The sequence below is a fragment of the Chelonia mydas genome, chromosome 10 (assembly GCF_015237465.2).
Source record: "Chelonia mydas isolate rCheMyd1 chromosome 10, rCheMyd1.pri.v2, whole genome shotgun sequence".
NCBI lineage: Eukaryota > Metazoa > Chordata > Testudines > Cheloniidae > Chelonia > Chelonia mydas.
In genome coordinates, this window is record NC_051250.2 from 20365093 (window position 1) to 20387879 (window position 22787).

Genomic DNA, 22787 nt, shown 5'->3' on the forward strand with positions numbered 1-22787 from the left:
AATGATATTTTTGTATCATACTTTACAAAAACCTTTATAATTCTGTTTTGCTTGAAGCATTTGAAACCCCTTACATTATTGCAACTTTTCTTACTATTAGAGCTGCTTAAAAATGTATGTAGAATTAAAGTAAGGGATACTTCTTTGCATTGCAGAATTTGCTATTTGAAGAGTACATGGTCTTACTGATATGTAAATGAACATACTAGACACAACAAACTGAGAATATTCGCAAGTAAAGACCATTTGGCCCTCTGAGGCCACCATCCTCTGTTCTTACTATATCCTTTTATATTCCCTTCTCTGGAAGTATGACAGGGTGTGTCTAATCTATTTCTACTAAATTGCTTTTTCTTACTTTGAAAAGAAAAAAGTTTATTGGAATAAACTTTGTTACTTTGCCTGTGTGTTACTAAATGGCAGACACAGACTTTGTGTACCTTTGTAATATTTTATGCAGACCACTGTCCCTTTTTCATGCACTGAATATTCAGAAGTAGTAATGGTGGCTTATTGTCATGCTGTAATTCGGGGCTATAAAGGTTCATCTGAGTGACACTGAAATTTAGGTTACGATTTTCCACCAGCAGTATAGAATTCCACAAGGAAGAACTTCGTAAAAGTATTTTTAACTGAGAAAATCAATAGTTTCCAATGAAGACAGGTTGGTACCACATGAAAGTTCAAATTCACAGGGAGACTAAAGAACTGTTTCTTTTTATATGCATCTCTGAACCTCCTACGCGGATGATGAGTAGTTTTTTGGGAACTCAAAATGTTCCTTGCAGATATTCCTCTCAAAGATTAAATGTTCTCCACTGGGCGTTTCTCCTAGCGTGATTCTATTTTAAAGGGAAATTTGGTGGTGTGAACATGTTCATAGTGAGCTAATATTTGAGGAACAATCACTTTAATCTTGAAGAAGATGTTCTTTTTAAAAGGGATAGTCCTTCACAATGTAAACCATTTGAAGGGAATACCAGCAATGTGGTATATTTGAAAAAGCTCCCCTCAAAAAATAAAACTAAAAACTTAAGACTAGTTGTGAACCAGGGTGAGGATATCTTTCACATGAGCAGTGGTACAAAAATGAATCACTGAAGGAGACTTTTGCCAGTGGGTACATTAATCTTCATTGAAGATTCTATGTTCTAACATTAGTTATTATGTTAGCTGCTGAGTTAATAAAATATAAGACTCTTATTGACCACTTACTTTTGTGAGAATTTATATATCTTTATTTTCTGCATATTAGCTTTTTGTTTTATTGCTTTATTGGTTTTAAACAAATGCTCCCATAAGAGTGTTAAGTACAAATAACATATTTTGTAATGTTATTTTCTCTTTGACAAAGCAACACGTTTTAGGTTTTCATCCCATATCCTCACTCTTCCATTAAATTCGGTCTTACATTTTGATATCCAGTAACAAGTTACCTAAAAGATTCAACATTCTTTGATTCACTCTTATCCATATTAACATTGAATAGAACTGAATTAGCAGATAAATCTCTTGTGCCCTTTTTTTATGACTGCATTATAAAAGACCTATGAAATGCAGTCCTTTGTTCTACAAGGTATTCACTACCTAGGTGTAATGACTTTATACATTGTTACAGGTTTGGCCAACCTTCGAAAAAGTGCCTGCTGATTTTGGATGCTTCCATTTTAGGATGTCCCAACTGAGATGCCATAAAGAAGCCTTTCAGAAAGTGCTAAGAACCAGTCCTCTGAAAACCAGGCCCCTTTAAAGTGTCTCAAGTTGGGCTCCCAGAACAGAGCCCTCCAAATTGCTAACCACTAATTGAAAATCTTGGCCAGTGTTTATATGTTTTCTCCTAAAATATGTGTATGTGTTTTAGTGCACTCCAGTGAACGCAAATGAGTTCTCTTGTGGTTAGAAATTGGAATTTCTGTAGTGACCCAGTTTATTATTCCTAGTGAAATTTATTATTTTTTACCTTTTTATAAAAGATGTGTAATATGCTCGATTTGTCATTTACACATTGCCTATGTGCTTTTCCTCAATCATTGTTTCCAAAATATTAATGCCAGTTATATCGAATTCATAGGGGCTTTATGAAAATCCATAGTATTTTATTAAAATATACAGAGTATAAATAAACAATATCTGTTTTGATAGTTAAACTGTAAGTCATGGAAGTTAGACATGTGAAAGGCATATTAGATCTATTGTATTCTCTTACCAGTAGCAGATATCGGGCTGCAGTCAAGCAGAGACTTAAGCATGTACTTAAAGTTAAGTACATGCTTATGTGGACTGCTGCATCAATGCCTTAAAGTAAAATATACTACTCTGTTTACTGCAAATAGATAATCCTCAAAGGTGCTGGGCACCCATAACACCTGTTATTTCTTAGTGGGAGTTGCAGGAACTACAGATCAGGTTTCTTGTTAGTTAATGGAATTTCATATAATTTCCATAGAATAATTTAAATTTAAGGTTCATGGATTGCATACCCCTGCAATGCAAACCATGAAAAGCAAGGAAATATGCAGTTATGTCATTTATCACGCCATCTACATTATCCTCTTCTAAGGCATGACTGCCTTTCATGCCCACACTCCACCTTCCTCCTGAGCAAAATGCATCCCTGGGCTCCAGCCAGCCTTATTAGTTATACTCTATATTAGTGTATATTCATGATTAATATGGATTTGGTGTGGCTTTCATAAATTACATTTTGCTTAATTCTTTTGTGCTCTTAAAATGGTGTGTGTATGTAACTTTTGAGTGGCATAGTGTTAGATGAGAAATAATGGCTATGAAATATGGTTTTCCTGTAATGTTTAGGAAAAGCTAGTGAATGAGTGATCTGTGTACTACATATATACCTTTTTATGTAGAAATTACAGAGTAGAAACTGCATGTTTGTGTGCAATGGTGCATTATAGGACTTGTCTATATGAAAACTTAGTTCATGGAAAGCTGGGGTGTAAATCTACCTCTCACTAGCCTGCCACATATTAAGTGTGTCTGTGGACCCTGTTGCTGCACACTAAAACTTCCCTACTGCATTTTAATCTACTCCCATTTCAGAGGAGTTTATCTTCAAATGTGGGGGCTATAATTTCCCTCAGTGTAAATGTTTGGGGAGGTTCCTGCCCATTAGGCAAAAGGACCCTTTGGGAAGCCACAGGGGGGAATCAATCACAGCTTGGCATTCATTAAATCCAGGCTATGATTAGACACCTCGATTGGGTCTGCTATTTGGCCCTCCAAACTGCAAAGTGGTATAAATTTGGATTAGGCTCTCTCTGCCCAGCTGAAAGATAAGGAGAGCTAGATCTGTAAAAGGTCTGCATGTTGGTTGGAGACCTCCTTGCAGTCCTACTTCCACTGTTCACACATCCCACTTACATGCCTATGTGTTTTGACTACTGAGAACGTGAAAGGTTTAATCTATGGGCATAGTCACGTGGAGAAAGTTTACTAATGATAATTGATGTGTGTACACCACAGATTACATTCTTAGTTCTTAGAGATGTACAGTTGAGCTATAAGAAAGCTTGTAGAAACATACAATTGGCTGCTTATTAGGGGTATATGCCATTGTTTTTTTCCTTTGACCCACATAGATGGTCAAACTCTTGATGAGGTAGGTTTCCCTTGGTAAGAATGGGAAACTTCATCAACCCCAACAGGAAGCTGGAGAATTTGATCTGCAGGTAGAAAAGTCACTGTGAGGAAATAGGTGAGAATAAGACCTGATCAGACCATAGTGGGGGAATAACAGCTGGACGGTAGCCCAGCTTGGTGCTCAGATGGGTTTTATTGTAGTCACCTGAGTCAACATGTGTATGCTTGTCACAGAAGCCTAATGGAATCTGAGCTGCAGTGCTAGTTCCCTATGGTATGCCTCAGAGTGCATATGTGTTATTTCTCATTTCAAATAATTAATTTAAATAAAATATCATAATCTTTTCTAGAAATTAACAGATTTATTGTAATGGCCAATCATGAAACAAGGACTGGAATCGGATTCAGTGTATATATCTTCAATTCATTTCTCAGTTCCCCTCCCCACTCTTGCCTTTTTGTGCTTAATTGATGTTTGACAAAGGCAAGATGGATTTAGGCTTAAATACAATTCTTTTGCAACTTGCTACTCTGGTCTGAGATTCTGTAGAGCCAAGAAATGCCTTTTCCAACAGAATGTTGCATCTTTTCCTTCTGCTAATTTGTATTAATATAATATTCATTTTTTCAGAAAAATCTTATTTTGACATGACTTCCACTTTAAAAATAAGTTTTAAAACTGCACTTGGCATATGAATTGAAGTTCTCACACTACACTCTACATGTTTCTGGTGCTGACATAAAATGTGCTTTGTCTTTGTTCATTTCTAAATTGAAGCCAACTGGTGGTCAATGTTCCCTCTAATTTTTGACAGGCTGTGTGCGCAAAAAATTTCTTTTGTGCAAATTTTTGTGCACGTGGTGTTTCACCGTGTGCTCTGGGTTTAGGATATGTGTGCGCGCACACACACGCACAGCTTAGAGGGAACAGTGCTGGTGGTGTGGTTTTGGTATGTGATACAGAACCCGCGTGCCCTCTCTGGAATGGGTTTCTCTACAGGTGGCTTTTGCATGTAAACTGCTCATCCCTGGCTGCTCTCATTATTGCTAGTCAACTTTGTTCTGTTACCAGATTAGCCAACAGTGTGTACAGCATTGCCCCCAAATGCCATTTTATTTTCACTCATCTGTTAACTGAGAATGATTGCTCCCTATATGGATAACTGTTACTCAACATATGGTGCAGGGGTCTTTATATATATAATTTTGGAAACAGAAATATATGTTAATCTTTAATCTCTGCCAAGATTTGAACTTTAGTCCTTTTTATTGTATGGATCTAATTAACATTTTTATGTAGGATCTAGAAATAAAGACACTTGTGGGCCAAATTCAGCAGAATTTTGCTTTTTCCTGATGCGGAAAAGCAAAAACAGTGGGTAAGAACAGACTCTTGTGACCTTTACTGAAGGATTCATGCCGGCTGAGTGCTGGATTCGATGCAGTAAGCCAGTGCAACGCACTACGGAGTGCACTTTACTGCACACTTGATGCTGAAGTCAACAATGGACTTGCCAGCTTGGTGTTTAGATAAGACACTTGAGGATGTGGCAGATTCCTCGGATCACTAGATCAAGTAAGTTTTCTACCTGCCTGCTTTTATAGCAAGAAATGTCATGTTCTCTTCTCCATCTCCCACCCACCAACACGTCTTTTATACTAGTCTAGTGAATGGCTGATAGGAATTACTCATTGCAGGGCGGCTAGGAAATTACTTATTACTGCCTTTTTTTTTTATACACGAATAGATAGTTTAGTTCTATATGTTAGTTTCCTATGTCTTTGCACATATAATGAGCCTGCCACTGTTTCAGTAATTAAACAGTAATAAATATAAAGGGCATGATGTAATCTTATAAAAAGGGTCAGGAGATCAAGGCATATGGGTGTTGAATTGTACTCTTAGGCCAGGGGAGGAATCCGGCCCCTCTGTGGTGCAGCGGGGCTAAGGCAGGCTCCCTGCCTGAACTGGCCCTGCGCCACTCCCAGAAGTGGCCAGCACCATGTCCCTGCAGCCTCGCTGGGGGGGGAGAGGGGGTGTTAGAGGGCTCATATGCTGCCCTAGCCTGCAGGCATCATCCCCCGCAGCTCCCATTGGCCAGGAACAGGGAATCACGGCCAATGGGAGCTTCAGGGTGGCACCCGCAGGCGACGGCAGTGTGCAGCAGAGTCACCTGCCCCACCCTACCCGCAGGAGCCACTGCTGGACATGCTGACCACTTCCAGGAGCGGCACAGGGCCAGGGCAGGTAGGGAGCCTGCCTTAACCCTGCTGCGCGCCACTGCCACCCCAGAGCTGCTCAAGGTAAGCGGTGGCGGGCCTCCTGAATAATTTTGAAAAATAACTTGGTTCGTTCAGGTCCTGAATATGAGTCACTTACATTAAGGGTCACTATCTTTATTAATAGAAAATCTTATTCATTAAGTACTTTCCTGAATTGAGACCTTTTTGTTTCTGTTCCTTTTGATCTTTAATCACAATAAGGATGCGTTTTTAACATAGTCATAAAGTCATGTGTGTAACATACTGGTATCATGTTTAGGGAAGACCAGTGCTCTGGGTTGGCATATCTTTGCAACACTGATATCCTATATGAGGAATGTAAGAAGACTAATTAATTATATGCTTGACATGGAGATACCAGTTGTGTTTTACTACGTTTTTCTATTCATAGTTGCACAAGAGCATTTCACCAGACATTGCAGAGGTCTGAAAAATCAGACAGTCTTTCAACTTGTTTATCAAAGTACTTATTTGCATTTCAAAGCAGGGAAACAGTCAATATTGATCAATGAAAGACACGCTATATTCACAGGATGGCAATAAATACAAAATTAAGAATAAGAAAACAAATCAGCTTAGACTCAAGGTTCTTTTCCCCCTAGGTGTTGCAAGTATATTCTTTCTTTCTAAAGGATTTGTGCATGATTATGTATAGATAAAATTTTAAAATAATTTGGTACAATTTAATTTTCTTAATGGCTTTTTTTTTTATCAATATATACTCTTTATATCCACATTATATCCTCTGTATTTGCACAAAACTTGAACTGGTGACTTTGGTACAATTTTAAGTACTTCAGGTTGCTGATTTATGAAAATAGACACGATTGGTCGGGCTATAGAAGTGGGCCAGGAGGGCCATCTGATTTGGTTATATATTTGAGGTAAAGAGAGATACGAGGCTTATATTTTGATCATATTTGCTGCTGATAAACATTTATTAAAATAGTGGGAATCCAGTTTCTTTCTGGGAATGCAGGAAAAATATATTTGTATTAAATTAGATGGAATTCAAAAAACAGACTCACTAAATTCAACAAGAACAGTGTTGGTCAATATCTCCTTATTTTCAGGGAAGATTTTTGATATATGGTAGAGCTTATTGAAAAGTGTGTTTTATGAATATTTTTATGACTATGGAGTACTGAAATAAGGTACATATGAAGTAACCTCTGTTCATACTCCCAGAGACTGCACGTATACCAGATATAGCCATTGTCTTTTTTTTTTTACCGAAAGAAAAATTAACTCCATGTTTTAGGATCTTGCAGGAACAATGCAACCCATAGCTTACTGTCATGTCATGACATGCTTCTTGATATAAAGTAAACAAAAGGCATAAGCAAATGGTTCAGCATAAACGCTAGTGTCAAACAAGGATGGATTTTCTCATTTCTACTATTTGACATTGCTATTGACCTTCATTATGAGAAAATGTGTAATACAGGCATTACGTAGTTCATCAGCGACATTCTAGAAGATCTAGATTTTGCCGGCAGCATAGCTCTTCTAAGTAACATCTTAACCAATATGTAAGTAAAAACCAAAAGTAATTCAAAAAAGATGGGGCTAATAAATAATGTTATAAAAAAACCCACAAATCTAATGAGAACCCCAGCAACTCTCAACTCAGGCATTACTTTTGAAGGCAAAGTAATACTAGAAGTGAGTTAATTTACATACTTGGGTAGTAATGTGCAAGCCAGTGGGGATATTAGAAGGAAATAATGTCATGAATTGCCAACGTGGCAGCTGTATTTACCAGGATAAATGAAATTTGGTCACTGAAAATCTACAGTGTAAAGATCAAACTACAAATTTTCAACACAAATGTTATTTCCATCTTAATGTATTGATGTGAAATCTATCAATCCACCAAAAGTACTGTGGGTGTCTAAAAGTCTTCTAAAGCAAATTCTGCAGGAAAGAAAAATAATAGGTATTAAATGGAATGGAATTTATAGCAAATGCCAAGATTTCTCAGAGTTTAACAATTCTATTTCTAAAGTTATACAGAAAAGAAGATGAAAATATTTGGGACGTGTTAAGAATGAAGCCAAAGTGACTGCCATGGCAGGTGTGCCATTGGGTAGCTGGAGGAATATGCAAAAGGAGCTGACCAAAGAAATCAAACACTACCCAGAGAGGGAAAACTTCAGACGCTTAACAATATAGAGTGGCCCAGGGTAAACAGAGATGTGTGTGTTGGTGGGGGGAGTCTTGTTTGTTGCAACATCTGATGGCAAGTGAAGGATTTAGATTATAACTATTGGTGGAACATATGAGGAATGAGACTGGCCTGTTGTAACTTGAGCCCTGATATTTGTTGTTGGTTTCATAAGAAATGTCTGTTTATCCATAAGCCATATAAATCGCAAATCAAAATTTTTATTTTTATCCTAGTTTTAACTGGAAAATTTCCATTAGAAAGGTAATCATGCTGAATTATTTGTCAAGGAAACAATTTTTTCCTCTTCAAACTAGTTTGAACACCTAGTGTGGAAAAAACAGAGTGCTTTCCACTTCCTTCGCAATTAGTATAAAGGCATGCGTGTTGCTACAAGGATGGTATTTCTGTTCATGATCTGTTATGTCTAAATATTTCTCTTGACAAAGTATACCACGTGCATGCATTTTAATTCTCTTCTCAGCACATACAGACATATAAGTAGCAAACATTTTAAAATTAATGTCAAAGCTTTACGTTTGTTTTTCTGAATACTAGGCGACTTCAGGAGAGACTCTTAAAGCACGTTACAGATTAGTTGATTAAACCCAAGAAAAACTCTGTGAGATAGGTACTGTTCCCCATTTTATGGATTGGGAAAACTGAAACTTATTAAACTGAATTATTTAACCAAGGTCAGGAAGCACATCTGTCCTCTAGCATCGGTATGTTCACACAATGAGGGTATTTCTGCTGAAGCCAACCACTTGCAACAATCTGCTCAATTGTCCTTGTAGCTGAAATGGCTGTTGCTGCGGGAAAGATGACCAATGAAGTATCGCGAAAGGGCCATTCCAGTATCCTGCATGTTGGTGGCAAATGTGAAATTGATTCCTGGACTGTTCGAACATTATCCAAAATGGTTCATGCCGTCCTCTTCATTAAGTAGTTGAAAGGCCTGAACATTGATATCTGGACTTTATCAGGTCAGGAAGTGGTGAAAAGAAAGTTGAAGGCTGTAAATTTTTGTCCTCAGGCTGCCCTGACAGGTTGCTCCAGCACAGGGTGGCCATTGTGGTTTCACCTAATATCTGAGGGATATTGCAGGGTTGCCAGGTGATTAATGTGCCTGACTTATCAGTATCAATTTCCATACCATCATCACTGTATCTAATCCCATTAATGCCAAGGCCAGAAGCTAAAGTTAATCCTTAGTGAAACTCCAAGAAGAGATGCTATCATGATCTTGGGCGACTTTAATGTGCAAGTAGGAAAGGATAATGTCACCTGGGCAAGCACGCTCAGGAGGCTAAGTATCAGGCAGAAGAAAAGGAATGGCCAGGAACTGCTGGAATTTGTGGGTGTCAATGACTTGGTGATCACTGACTCCTCCTTCTGTCACCCAAAATTTACAAGCAGTTCTGGTACAGCCCAAATTGTTGGCAGTCAACTGTCATGGATGTATGATTTTGCAGAGGCTCTGAACTTGACATTGACCTTTGGCTTCTGATGACAAAAGTGTGCCTCCAACTTTGAAGACAGCCAGTTAATAGGCCAAAGTTAGTCTGGTTGAATCAGAAGCTCTCATTAAAATTCAGCTATCAGATGGCTTTGTGTTCTGCTGTGCTTAAGGCTATTGAAGCATTAGAGGCGGAAGTCTGACTCCCTCTGTCATCTGATGAGGAATGGTGTTTTTGAAGTCATCAGTGATGACCCCTACCAGCTCAGTATTGGGAACTCAGCCCTTTAAACATCATCCATGGATCAGTGAGGAGACACTCACTGCAGTTGGAAATAAGAAAAAAGTGGGGCCACAATTTGAGTCTTCAAACACATCTGTCAAAAGCAAAGGCTGATTGATTTTGCCTTTAGAATGTCATCAAGTCATTGCATAAGAAAGATAAGGAATCCTGGTGTCAACTATGGCAACCAGTTTAGAACAAGCTGTTGCCAGGCTCTCTTTCCACACCCTCTGTTCAACTTTGTGGTGGTTGTAGGAGAAAGTGACACCAGCTTGGCAGGTAAAGCATCGGGATGACAACATCAAGCCAGAGTCTGAATAATCAGTTACATTAATAGGAAGATCATTTTAAGATGCTCCTCAATTGTTTGTCTCCTGTAGTCCCTCTACCATTTGAAGAGAGGCAGGAAGTTATGGTAGAGCCACCCTTCCTTCAGCCAAGACCATCTAGTGAACTAATATCACATCTGATGATGAAAGAAGAGTATTGTTCTGCTTTTGTTTAAAAGGGTGATAAGGCCAAATGTAGCAATATATATTATGTTGTTGGTCCCAGGGAAAGCCTGTGCTTCCTTGCTGGTGTCTCGAATCAACAATCCACTTCATGGCAAAGGCTGGGATGATACTGAGTGTGGCTTTAGTCCTGGTCATTTCCTGTGGACTAGATGTTTACCTTGAGACAATTTTTTGAGATGATGGCTGAATTTAATAAGTGGTGCTCAGCACTTTTTTGTGACGTTTGGTCAGGCCTTTGATTCAGTGCATTGAGATGTCAACACTTGTGTAGCAGCAGCTGTTGCATACATGTAGCAGCATGTTGCATGCCCTTCAGTGTCATCTGTAGGGACATTGTGACATCAAGCTTGCAACAAAGCTGCAGATCTAATGAAGCAAGGTTATACTAATGTGAGTGCAGAGGATGGTTGATATTTTCAATTCTTGTCATCTTCATCAGCTGCTCCATATCAAGTGGCACAACAAGATCAGAAATTAGGATATCAGAATCTGAACTGAGCAGCTGCCTCCATCAGCACTGGCTTGATTTTGGCAGCTTTCTTGGTATGGACATATTTATAGAATGGAAGACCATTGAATTCTGAAGTGTGTGTACCAAGGAATGTTGTCGTCAGGTGGGCAACAAAAGCTTTGTGGTGTGATAAGATTGCCAGTGATGGACATAAGCTGAATATACTTAGACTTAGCCAGAGATTGGTCTGGGTGACACTCGATGTGCAAGGAGGCCACCTCCCTTTGGGATTTGTTGAGGTGAGAAAGCACATCTGTGGCAGAGCCTGATTCTCATGGGTCTTTAGTTTCATGTCAGCACATAAATATCTTCCTCTTGAAAACAGGCCAGATCCTCCTATGTCGCTTTATAGTGTTTAAATATTTTTTTCTACTCCTTCAAAAGCATCAAAAATAAAGTAATTCTTTTGACTCTTCCCCGGCGGAGGAGACAAAGACGTTTTTCAGCCCAACTTCACGTGTATGCCGAAAATGATTGATTAAAGAGGCAAGATTCTCCCTCCTCATTTGAGGAGCTAAGATGTCTGCTCCAACCTTTCTACTGGTCTAGAAAGTAAGAGAAAAAGTTTTGTGATTTGACTTCCTAAATTTTAAATCACTTTGATATCAATTCAGTAGTGATACCACTACTCCTAAGAGCATTCTGCACCAAAAAAATTAAAAATTCTACACACAATATTTTAAAATGCTGCAAAATTCTGCGAATTTTATTTGTCAAATAAATATGGAGACTCCAGCTTGGCACTGGGGAGCACAGGCCACTCGTGGCACAGAGGTGGGAGATCACCCAAACTGACACAGCGCAAGAACTGGGCCTGTCCCAGAAACACCCCAGGGTCCTGCCCCCTCTGTGACAGGTGCACCAGGTGTGGGCAGGCAGGCTCAGAAATGCAGCATTCAAGTGTGGAGGGGTCTCTGTTTGGGGAGATCTGGGTGCAGGGGGGATCTGGATGCATAGGGGCTTGGGGGGTTCTGGGCGGAGTGGTAATGGAACTCTGCAGGGGGGATCAGGTAAAGGTGGTTGACGCTCAGTGGGGTGGGGGTCTGGGTGTGGAGGGTATAGAGCTCAGCAGGGGGATCTGGGTGTGGGGGCTCAGTGGGGTGGTGATCCATGTGCAGCTGGTTGGGGTTTAGTAGGGTGGGGATCTGGGTACGGGTGGCTTGTCAGGGTTGTCCAGGTGCAGGGGAAGTGGGGCTCGTCGGGGGGGGGGAGGGGGCGGGCATGTTGTGTGTGTGTGTGTGTGTGTGTGAGGCTCGGTGGGAGGGTCTGGGTATGGTGGGCTCTGGATGCATGGGGATTGGGTGGATGGGGGAACAGCTCCCTGTACAGTGATCCCTATTCCTCCAGCTGAGGAACAATGGGTGCAGGAAGCGTGGGGAAATGGGGGAGAGTTTGCAGAGCTTCCTGTAGCCGGGGGAGAAATCTGGAGGTGGGTCTGACATGGCCCCAGATGCCGTGCAGGGGAAGAGGAAGTCCTGTCCTCCCCAGCCCAGCCAGGACTAGCAGCTGAGTCCAGTGCAGGGTAGGAGCCACTAGCTGGGTCTTCTCCAGTTCCACCCCCTGCCCCACAGTGATTTACCTCTCTGCTGGCTACCTTTGGCACCCGAAACATACTGCTGGGGAGAGTCATATGATCGCTCTTGTGGCTTTCCTTTGCTTCCCCATCAGAAAGTCATTTTTCTGTGGGGTAGCAAAGAAATTTTAGGGAGACATAAAGTCTGCGCATGTGCAGTGGTGCAGAACTTCTCCAGGAGTACACCACTGAGCTGTTTGGCTAGTCATAGGCATTTTTTAAAATTGACTTTTCATGAACTTTTCAAAGTTTTGGACCATATCATAGATTGCTGAAGATGCTCTTTTTTTTGATTTGCATCTCCAGTGTTCTGCACCAATGTAACCTGCTAAAGATATCAAAGTTAGAGCACGTACCCAGTGTTACGGAGCTACTATACCAAACAGTATAGTTGAAACCGCTTCAAATTTGTTGTGAGCAGTATTTCCTGATTCAATTTTTAAAATTAAAAAATGCAGAGTACATTTCTGCTCAAAACTGATTAGTCTGTTGACCCTAGATAGCAATATATCACATTTTAGTTTTTAGGAATAAAAAAAAATTAGGCCACCTGTTAGTAAAAATGTAATATGAGAATATCAAACCATTTGTTGGGCAACTGTGAATGTCAGTGATATCAGTAACTTAAACAATGGAAAAATCTATCAAGCAGAATAAATAAAACCTTTAATCATATTCATATGTGCACAACAATGAATTTCTTGATATTAACATAGTCTTGGAGTACTTCCTATCAATCAATTTGAGTCTTAAGATAAACCCTTAGTGTATCTTAATAGCCTCAGACAGCTTATGTCAAAACAGAATACAGGTTTTTGTGGTATTTCATTGTGGCAGAATTAGAGGTCATGTTGTTGGACTTTTAAGATCAATACATTGATTCCAAGAAGTAAATTTAAAGAGATTATGATGTGACTATGTGACCTGGTGTGTGTCATCCCAGAGGAGTGCCGAGAGCAGGTGGGGATGGGGGGCACGCGACAGCAGCACCTCCCTCCACCAGGGGACATTTTGTGAATGGCCAAAACAATCTGTGACTGGGATCCTGGCGGGAGTCAGCTGAGGTCACTCAGTGAGGGTGAACTGCAAAGAATGGGGCAGACAAATCCCAAAGCTGGTGGATATTTCAATACTTAGATTTACCAAGCCAGCACTAAAAAGCTTCTGATATACCTTACTGGTTACTCAGAAGTCCACTACACAGTTCCCTTAAAGTAACCCAGCTTCAGGCTTCCACCTAATTACCCAAGTCAGATATGATGAAGATTAATTGAAAATCTTATTCACCCTATAAAAGAAAAGGTTCTACCAGTCCCAAAGGATCGGATGCATTACCTCCCAGGTTAATGAATATTCCAAATCTTACCCAAATACACGCTTACAGCCAATTCTTATTAACTAAACTAAAATTTATTAAAAAAGAAAAGAGAGGGAGAGCATGGTTAAAAGATCAATATACTTACAGACATGAGTCAGTCTTGAGATTAAATTCATAGCAGAGATGGTGAGCTTTGTAGTTGCAAAGAGTTATTTTAGAATTTAGTCCATAGGTTATAGTCCAATGTTTATCTTCAGCACAATCCAGTCAGGGCTGGGATCTCAGTCCTGATGATTGGGCTTCCGCTGCATGAAACCTCAAGCAGATCTGAGATAAAAAGGATGGGACCCAAAGATCTTTTATACAATTTCAAGCCTTCTTTGACAAGTTGGAGTCCCTTAGCTTACATAAGGTAATTAGGGTGACTTTGAAGTAGGTCCATCATCAGTACTTAGCTATACGAATTAACATAAGTCAATTGCCTGTTTCTCCACCAGTTAGAATAACTCGGAAGAGGTTGCCTAGCCTCACATGTGGTAGATCAGCTGCCGTCCCAGCTGATCCTGATTGGCTAGGGATCAGAATGGCCTGTTCAATTCTTAGACCCAGCTAGGAAAGGACAACCTGCAATGCTTACGAACAGTCAAGGACAAACAGTCAGTTGAGGGGAGGAGCTGAAGATGGGCAATTTGTTCTGGTGACCGGTGCTGGCACAATGGAGACTCCTCGTGGAATTGGAGAGTAGGAGGGATAGAAGACCCTTTTGTTTACGCTGAGCTTGGGACTATTGTCTGAGTTTAGCAGCACCTTGCTGGGTAGTGCCAAGAGAGACTGCTGCCTGGGGAGAGTTTCCGGGGGGGGGCTGGGAACCGAGGCAAAGTGAATAGTGTCAGGATGGGCCCACAACGGGACACTGCAGAGTCTGATCCTACCACAGTATCTTTTCAAACTCATTGATTGAAAAGGTGAACTGTCATTTATTTCTTTCAAAAAGATATTAGAATGTTTTCCAAAACTAAATCATTTTATGTTTTCTATCCTTTACAAATTCTATTTGGTACAGAGGAATAGCATGCTAGATGTAAAAGTAGCATTCTAGTGTGGTATGATATAATATAATACGATTTCTTAATCTGGTTAGTTAATTGTTGATTTAGCAGATCTTAGTTTTACAGATATTGAAAAATGATATTGAGCAAATCAGTAACAAAGTGTATGAGAGAGATGCTCTTGTTGGCGAAAAGATTGAAGTCAGCAGGGACATTTTCAGTAATTACATACCCAGTCACTTGAATTAGATTTAATGTAACATTTTGGCTTATCATAATGAGTGCTAATTACTAAATACTATGAAATCAGGTAAATTAAGTTGTACAACATGAGAGAAATGAGGTCTTTCTTGCTACCACTTTCTTTTATTGATCAAGTAAAAATATATTAATATTAAAAAAAAAGTTTAATGTAGTGCTATACTGAGAATCCAGAGGTAACTGTATATAGTTTATCTAATTTTATTTGTGTGTTTTAAGTTACAGTATATGCTTTATAACATTTGTCACAGTACAGTACATATATGAAAATGATTAATCTTCATTTTTTTCAGATGTTTTATGCTCATTCCTTTGGTTGAGATAAAAAAAAAATCAATGATATCATGAGAATGCGTTGTTTACATCCCATACTCAGATGAATAGAATGTTAGTCTTTTTTTAATCTCTCAAGAAAAATCTGTAGATTCCTCTTTCTTAAAATAGCCTATTGAACTCCTCAAGCCAAACTAATAACTAATAGACAAAAATTGAGAGAGGCCAAGGAGATGAGGTCCACAGGAGGCCGGAGCTTTTGTGGAAACACAAGTCTGCTTCCCTTAGATCCTTGGGGATTCATTACCTGTTACCCAACCCAATAATATATATGGGAGCTCATGTGGAGTTTCCTCCCCCATCCCAAACTTCTTTCTTGAAATTTCTCATCAGGAGAAGACCGTCTAAGTGCCCTCTTTATGATACTTTTTATTTAGACAGGACTCTCAATGATGTCAGAGGAAGTATTTCTGAATGGAGTACTGTTATATTAATGAGTGTTGTGTCTTTATCATTTTACTATTATTACAGACTGTGTAATTTGCTATTTTCCCATCAGCAGCCCTGGAAATCTGTGACCTTTCATAATAATTTATAGAATGTCGATTTGAAAAGTTATATATCTCTGAAGCAAAGACAACTGATCTTAAGTATCTGAGCTATGTCTTGTAGGTAGTAATGATATCTTAGGTATAGTATATATACATATACCCTTTTTGGAGGAAGAGATATGGTTATTGAATGCACATATCTGTGCTAACATGTACAGTTAAAAATCATAACAAACCAGGAAATATGAAAGCTAAGGTTCCAACAGTAAAATTAACTTGTTGCATTGCACCTTTGTTATATTTATAATATATTTTCACATCCCTTTCCAACAGATACCAAAAATCAATATATACCTCAGCTTCATCAAACTTTTGCACTCTAATGAAAAACCTGAACAATAATTTCATTCTTTTATATAAATTAGATCAACAGATCAGGTCATCTCACTGTGCATCTGACATTTATTCTGCCTGATACTACTGAGGTCACTGCTAAAGTTTTGCTTTAGAGTGCAAGTTTGAGGAAGATGAAGTACATATTGCTTTTAGATATCTGTTGGAGATAAAAACAAAAGCCTTATGGATGTCAGATATACTGGGTACAGTAAGTATATATATTGTCATAAAAGGTATATTAGTGACTTATTTTTAATTAGTTCATCCCACTTGGTCCAAGAGTTTTCCCTATTACACAGATTGTTCAATTGTTAATCTAGTGCAGGCAGTAAATTCATTCCACTTTTGTTAATTCTTTTATACTATCAAGTGCATTTCATACAGTGGGTACATGTATGTGCCACCATACTGGTGAAGTACATGTGAAGTACACTGGCTGCATTCTAAAGGACTAATAGGTGTATCTAGCTTTGTTTAATTTCAAGTAATCGAGTTATTTGTATTGCCAATAATTTTCAATTTGTAATTAAATCTGATTTGATTGGTTCTGTCCAGTAGAAGCAAGAGAAAAGATCTGTTAAGGCCACAACCTGTCTTCACCCAGCAGTTTGATGTTTGCTTCCTCCTTGTGGCTTTTTAAATTATTATGTTTCTGTGTTCAAGCTACAATACCTCCTCACTTCCTTTCTGTTGAGGTTAGTAGGACTACTCATGTGCTTGTAGGTAAGCACGTCTTTAAATTCTTTGCCAGATTGTGCCAAAATGCTGAGCACCTCACAGGATTCACCCCTAAATTAAATCACAGTTTACTGCAGCTTAATCAGACCTCTTCCAGAATTTTCTTTTTCTTAGTCTTTTTGGCAACCGTTGGAGAATTGGTATAGTGGGCCCCAGTGTCCATACTGCACCATAAAGCCTTTCCAGATTTATTTTCTCATTCAGTAAAACCAAGGAATGCTTTAGCCATCATTCTAGCTGATGCCTTAGCTTAAATCGTACCAAAGTGCTCTTGTTAAGATGGTTGGATTTTCAAAATCGACAGAAGCTGAGTCTTGCCCTGCTCTATTAATGCATATCACCAATCTCCCAACAGTAGAAGTCTGTTGAGAAAGGTTGTGTGTGTTTGTGAGAGAGAGAGAAAGAGAGAGAGATGGCATTAAAAGCAAAAATATCAGCACGGGAAATACTGTGTACTGGGTAGCTTTATGGACACTGTCACAATTCCCACTTCATTTGAAGATATAGAGTTTAGCAAACTTCTTCAAGCTGCTATCAGAAATTATCTCTCTGGATTTTAGGGGAGGACTGGACCTTTTTTATGATCCCATGCTGTTTCCTCTTAAGTACTAATATCAACTGTGGTCCTTTCTTCACCATTCCATTATCTTCACTCTGCCTCTTCCCTTATTCTGTGTTTGTTGCATGGCAAATATCTGATGGAGAGATTCTGCATTATATTCATGTCTCTGTTATTTGGGGAGGGGGGGCTTGCATCCTTTTTCTGCTGGGTATAAACAAGCCAGTAAATTAAAAATCAATCTCTTTCTGCATTAGTCAAGTCAAGGACTGCAAAAATGCCACTTTTTAAAATACTGCTGGTAATTACATTATTGGTAATTAACAGTTTTGGAAAGCTATTCCATAGGATCAGATCACAGAGTCTTGGTTTTATGATTTCCACAGGTAATTCCAGATGGTTCTTTGATTAATGGATTAATATGAAAGTGTGTTAGTCCTATGATTTTAACAGAAACGTAATATGTCAAATTATAGAGGACCACATATTGAAGATGCTGCTTATTTAAAATATTAATGTGGTTTTAAGATCTCTGTTGATCAGATTGTATAGTTTTAATTGCATATTAGTGGCTATTAGTGTTCCTTAAAAATGCATAGCGTTAAAGCAGCTTTTGAAAACTAGACTTTGAAAGCCTGTACCTCTGAGAGGCATTTGGAGGATCTTTATGCATCAATGCTTCAGTCAGATTTTCGTTCTCCTTTTTCTTTCATATGCCTTCTGGAGAAACAATGAGTATTTTTCTAAGTAATTGGATTATCCTGGATCATTTATTGCTATTCCAAAGAAGTATTCAGTCCTCTTAGGAGCCAGAGAAATATGTAAGAGAAAAAAGGAGATAGCTTATTTGAGACAAAGCACTGACTGTTCTGGAGTTCTAACTGTAAACAGAAACACCAGGAAATGAAATAGTCCCTTAGCCACCTGTGACAGAGGTGGATTTCAAACTAAACAGCCTGACATGGAGTTATTGGTAGAGGTATGGCAGGGTGACATGCACAGAATTAATGGCATTAATTCATTATTTAAAGTGGTAGATATTAACAGTTTTGTTAGTGTTGTCTATAGTAGTCACTTGTGAAGAAGTAGACATTTTAACATCACTTGTGCCTAATCAGAGGCTACTATGTATGAGAGCAGGTCTACACTTAAAACGCTGCATTGGCTCTCCTGTTGACCTAGCACAGTCTATATAGGGTGTTAGGTCGGTATAACAATGTCGCTCAGGGGTGTGGATTTTTCACACCCCCTGAGTGATGTAGCTATACCGATACAGGTCTGTAGTATAGACCTGGCTTTAGATAAGATGCAGAAATTGTGTTTTTAAGTATCTTTTATTTTGACTAAAATAAGCTTACTAATTTACTAGCTAGTGTTTGAAGTTAAACAGCCTTCATCAAGATTGGTGTTCAGTGAACAGTTGGGATATCAAAACATAATGCCATAGTTGTTAGTGTTGGAAGTCTTAATGTTTTGATCTTATCAAAAGAAGCCAGAATAGAGTAATTAATTAGGAAGTCTCTAATTATTAAATCAAATGAGGCTGAGGAGTGAGCACCTCTAATAGGATTAAGTAGAACAGAAAAGCAGTGAATACAGAAACAAAGGCAATGAATTAAAATTGCAGACAACAAGCAAACAACTAATATACAATTAAGTGCACAAAATATATTAATGCAGTGTTAAGGTTACCTAGTTTAAAAAGTCAGAAAGTTCAAAACTGAAGTGTCAACTCAACCATATTACAAGTTTTTCATATTTTGTTATCTATAATTTAAAATTAAGAATGTTAAGTATCGAACTTCTTATTTAACCACACAAGCAACGATAAAAGTTCCTATGTATGTTCTACTGAGTTAACATTAGTATGAGAACCTTCGCTTTTGCATTTTCTGGTAATTTTAAAGTTCGTCCCAGAGCACCAAAACTAAGAGAGCGAGTGGTTAGTTCAATCTTTGTGACCATTTAATAATTCACAATTCGCTGAGGTTCCCACAATTGTTTGCGCATTGGTGACAGAGTAAACTAAGAACTGACCTTAGCCCAACTCTTTGTCCGCACCAGAAGAAAGAGAGGAGGCCATGGATGTAGTTTAATTAGGCTACAATAATATCTGGGAGTATCCAGCAACAATTGTACAGTGAGGGAAGGAGCGGATTGTCTCCCTGCTTTTCCAGACGTAGGAGCCCCAAACCCTCTTACTCAGTTGCCTTAAGAGATGCTTTCCTTGAAATCCTTTTCCAATCTATTTTGTCCAGTAACGGTATATCTTCTATAATGTACCCGCACTGGATATCCACTGTAAGTTTTATATATTAAGTTGTGACATAGCCTGCCTCCCACCCCCTGTGAGGAAGTGTAAAAAACCCCACTCCGCTTTGACAGGTTGGCAGCGATGGAAACATTCCTTTCCAGTCTCCCAAGTAAAAGGGCAACTAGTGTAATGCCCACAGCCGATCAAAAGGGAACCCAGTTGCTATTCCAAGTTCGTGGGTGGGTGCTGCCAGCCCAATTCTGGTAGAGAGGGCCTCTACAAAGCTGTATCATGTGAATTACTATGCTGTTGGTCACTTGTCACCCACCTTTCTCAGATACAGGATATAAAGTTTGAACTGAAATGTTGTGTGATCAAAGTAGATCCCAGTATCTGCATTATAATTGCAAGGTAACCTGGTATGAGTCAGGCCAAGATTTTTGTGTGTTGTAACAGCATTTGTCTGTCTGCGTCATTAATGTTACTGTCCAAACTACTGCATTAACAATACTATGCATTAATTAGGAAATACATATTTTGGGTTTTACAGGAACTGTATACATGGATATGAAACTATATTGTTGATCTTCTCAATACAGCGAGAAATGTCTTCATCTCAGGAGATTTGTTCTCTTCTATCTTACATTTTGATGGTATGTCTTTCAGGTGGCAGAAATGCATGGGGAGCTTATAGAATTCAATGAGCGACTACACCGTGCTTTGATGGCTAAAGAAGCTCTTGTATCCCAAATGAGGCAGGAACTCATTGATTTGAGAGGGCCAGTAAGTGTGTTTGTGTATTTCACAGCTTGCTTATTCTCTAATTTTCAAAATATACCACAGTGTAATAGTTTTAGAAGTGTTTCCCATTGGTAAAGGTCACTTAAAATAAAATGGAACTTGTTTTATAAAGATTAATGTGGTTAATAATACATCTGTCAATAACTCATGACCTCTAGTCTCTTTCTTTGTTGTTTATCTCGTCTTTAGCAGAATTCGTTACCAGAAATTGAAAAAGAATGGTAAAATTAAATTGGCATTTGAACCAAGAACTTATAAATTGTCCTTTATTACTAATCTGAATTTTTTATACTGAAAAGTTGACACAATAGATCTAGAGTAAATATAATTGGCAGGTTTTCAAGTAGCAGGTTACATTTATTACCTATAAATGTTCAGACATCTATAGTCAATGTATTCTGAAAATGCTTTATAACATTCCTAGGGCAATTCAATTTCTCAAACATAAGATAAAGACTTTTGGAAAGAATATAAAGGCAAAGTATTTCAGGCATGGACTGATAAATATAAATAATTATGTTATATACTAGGCAATTGAAATAAAAGATGCTAAGGCATTAGAGATAGTGTGTTGAGTTTCTCAAACAAAAAAGGGCAGGATAAAAAGGAAAATAGAAATGAGACAAACACAATCTGTAGGAAGTTCCATAGCTTCACCTTCACATTGTCTGGGTACACCGCAAGAAGGACAAGAGACACTTGTTATGTATTTTAATCAGGCTGCAACTTTATTATATAGATGTCTGGGACTACCTGGCAGATAAAGTGTACAGTGTAGGCATATCCATGTTTATTCAAATCAATTCTCCAGGGCTTCCACCAGCCCCCCTTTTTCCATCCAGGTCCCCCAGCCGACCCATGGCTTGGACCTTACCATCCACCACCCTCGTAAAAGGGTTAAGGTGGGCTATGAGAACTGGCGGTGGGGGGGGAGACGGAAGGAGATTGGCTCCCTGCTGTACCAATCAGAGAAGTCCTCAACCCCCTCCCCCATTCTGTTCCTTTATCCAGTACCTCCTTTTAAGTCCTTTACCAGGCCATTTATCTGGTCACTGGCTGCCTTCCCTATAGAGTACCTGCACTGAACATCCGCCCAACCTTACAAAATAAGTTGCGACATACGGCCTACCACCTTTTCTTCTCACCAGAAAAGGTCTTCCTTCACACCCGCTGTGGGGAAGGCGAAAAAACCTCACTCCACCTAAGCCAATTCAGGTGGTGTGGGAAAAATTCCTTCTGAGCCCCCCTTTAAAAGGAGCAACTAGCGTAATGCCCACAGCAGGTCCTAACCCAGCCTGCCATTCGCCTCCACTAGGGGACGGAGGGTGGGTGCTGGCTTCTGCGCTGCCTGGAACAAAGAGACTTTCCCCACCCAGTTTCATACCTTTATGCCCTTCGGACCTCACATTCCTGTGGGAGTGGGGGTGAGTCATTGCTGCAAAACTGAGCACCAAGCACCTTTTTTACAGCATTGCTGCACAGCTGACCTCCTTCCTCCCCTCCCCCCCCCACCCCGACCCCCTACCTTAAAGCAGAACTGTCCTTCCTGGGTAAGCCCCAGAAAAACTCTGCCCCACCTTAGTTGTGGTGCAGTCATCTGCAGCAACTGCTGGGCTGTACTTGCCACGTCTCCCTACACAATCTCTGAATTCTGCCTCCCTCCCCAGCTATGGTTCCTCAGCTCCCAATTCTTTGAATACTCTTGCTATATAGTCTATCTCCACTCTGCATTATAATGCTATATTTCCACTCCCAGACTCCAGAATGCTCTGTTACTGGTTTCTTCCTCCTGACTATCTAACCCTCCTTTCTTTCCCCAACTCCCAAATTGACTTAACTCTCTCTGCTTCTGCCCCATTCAGCACATTACACTACTTTTCCAGGTCTCTTCCCAGTAGCAGATACGCCCTTTTGAAACAGGGCTTTTGGGTTCTTCTTGCATCATTTGCATGGGAGGCAGTTTTCCATGGAGGAAGAGAAAACTGCCTTTCTTCTCCTCTACAGAATTCCATTCTTTCAGGCTGGTTGCTTGCTCAGATCTTGGTGTGGTAAACATTAAGTTCTATGTGTAGTGTTCTTCATGTACTATGTATTATGCAAACAACATGGGGGTAATATCTGGACCAAATTCTACCCTTATGTATTGCTGTGTTGTTAAAATCTGGAGGGTTCTTCTTTGAGTGATGGTCACTATTG

At 39.4% G+C, this 22787-nt stretch overlaps 1 protein-coding gene across 12 annotated transcripts in view; it reads left to right on the top strand.

Moving 5' to 3' along the window:
* Nucleotides 1-22787, top strand: part of SNX29 (sorting nexin 29) — a 450561-nt gene that overhangs the window by 195887 nt on the left and 231887 nt on the right. For all 12 annotated transcript variants that reach the window (XR_006284108.1, XR_006284109.1, XM_043523231.1 and 9 more), the window contains one exon: nt 20457-20573. Coding sequence is in view for 10 of the 12 variants with exons in the window: in XM_043523231.1 (XP_043379166.1) it covers nt 20457-20573 (117 nt within the window). In the remaining 2 variants the exon portion in view is untranslated. The remainder of the gene's footprint in view (nt 1-20456; nt 20574-22787) is intronic.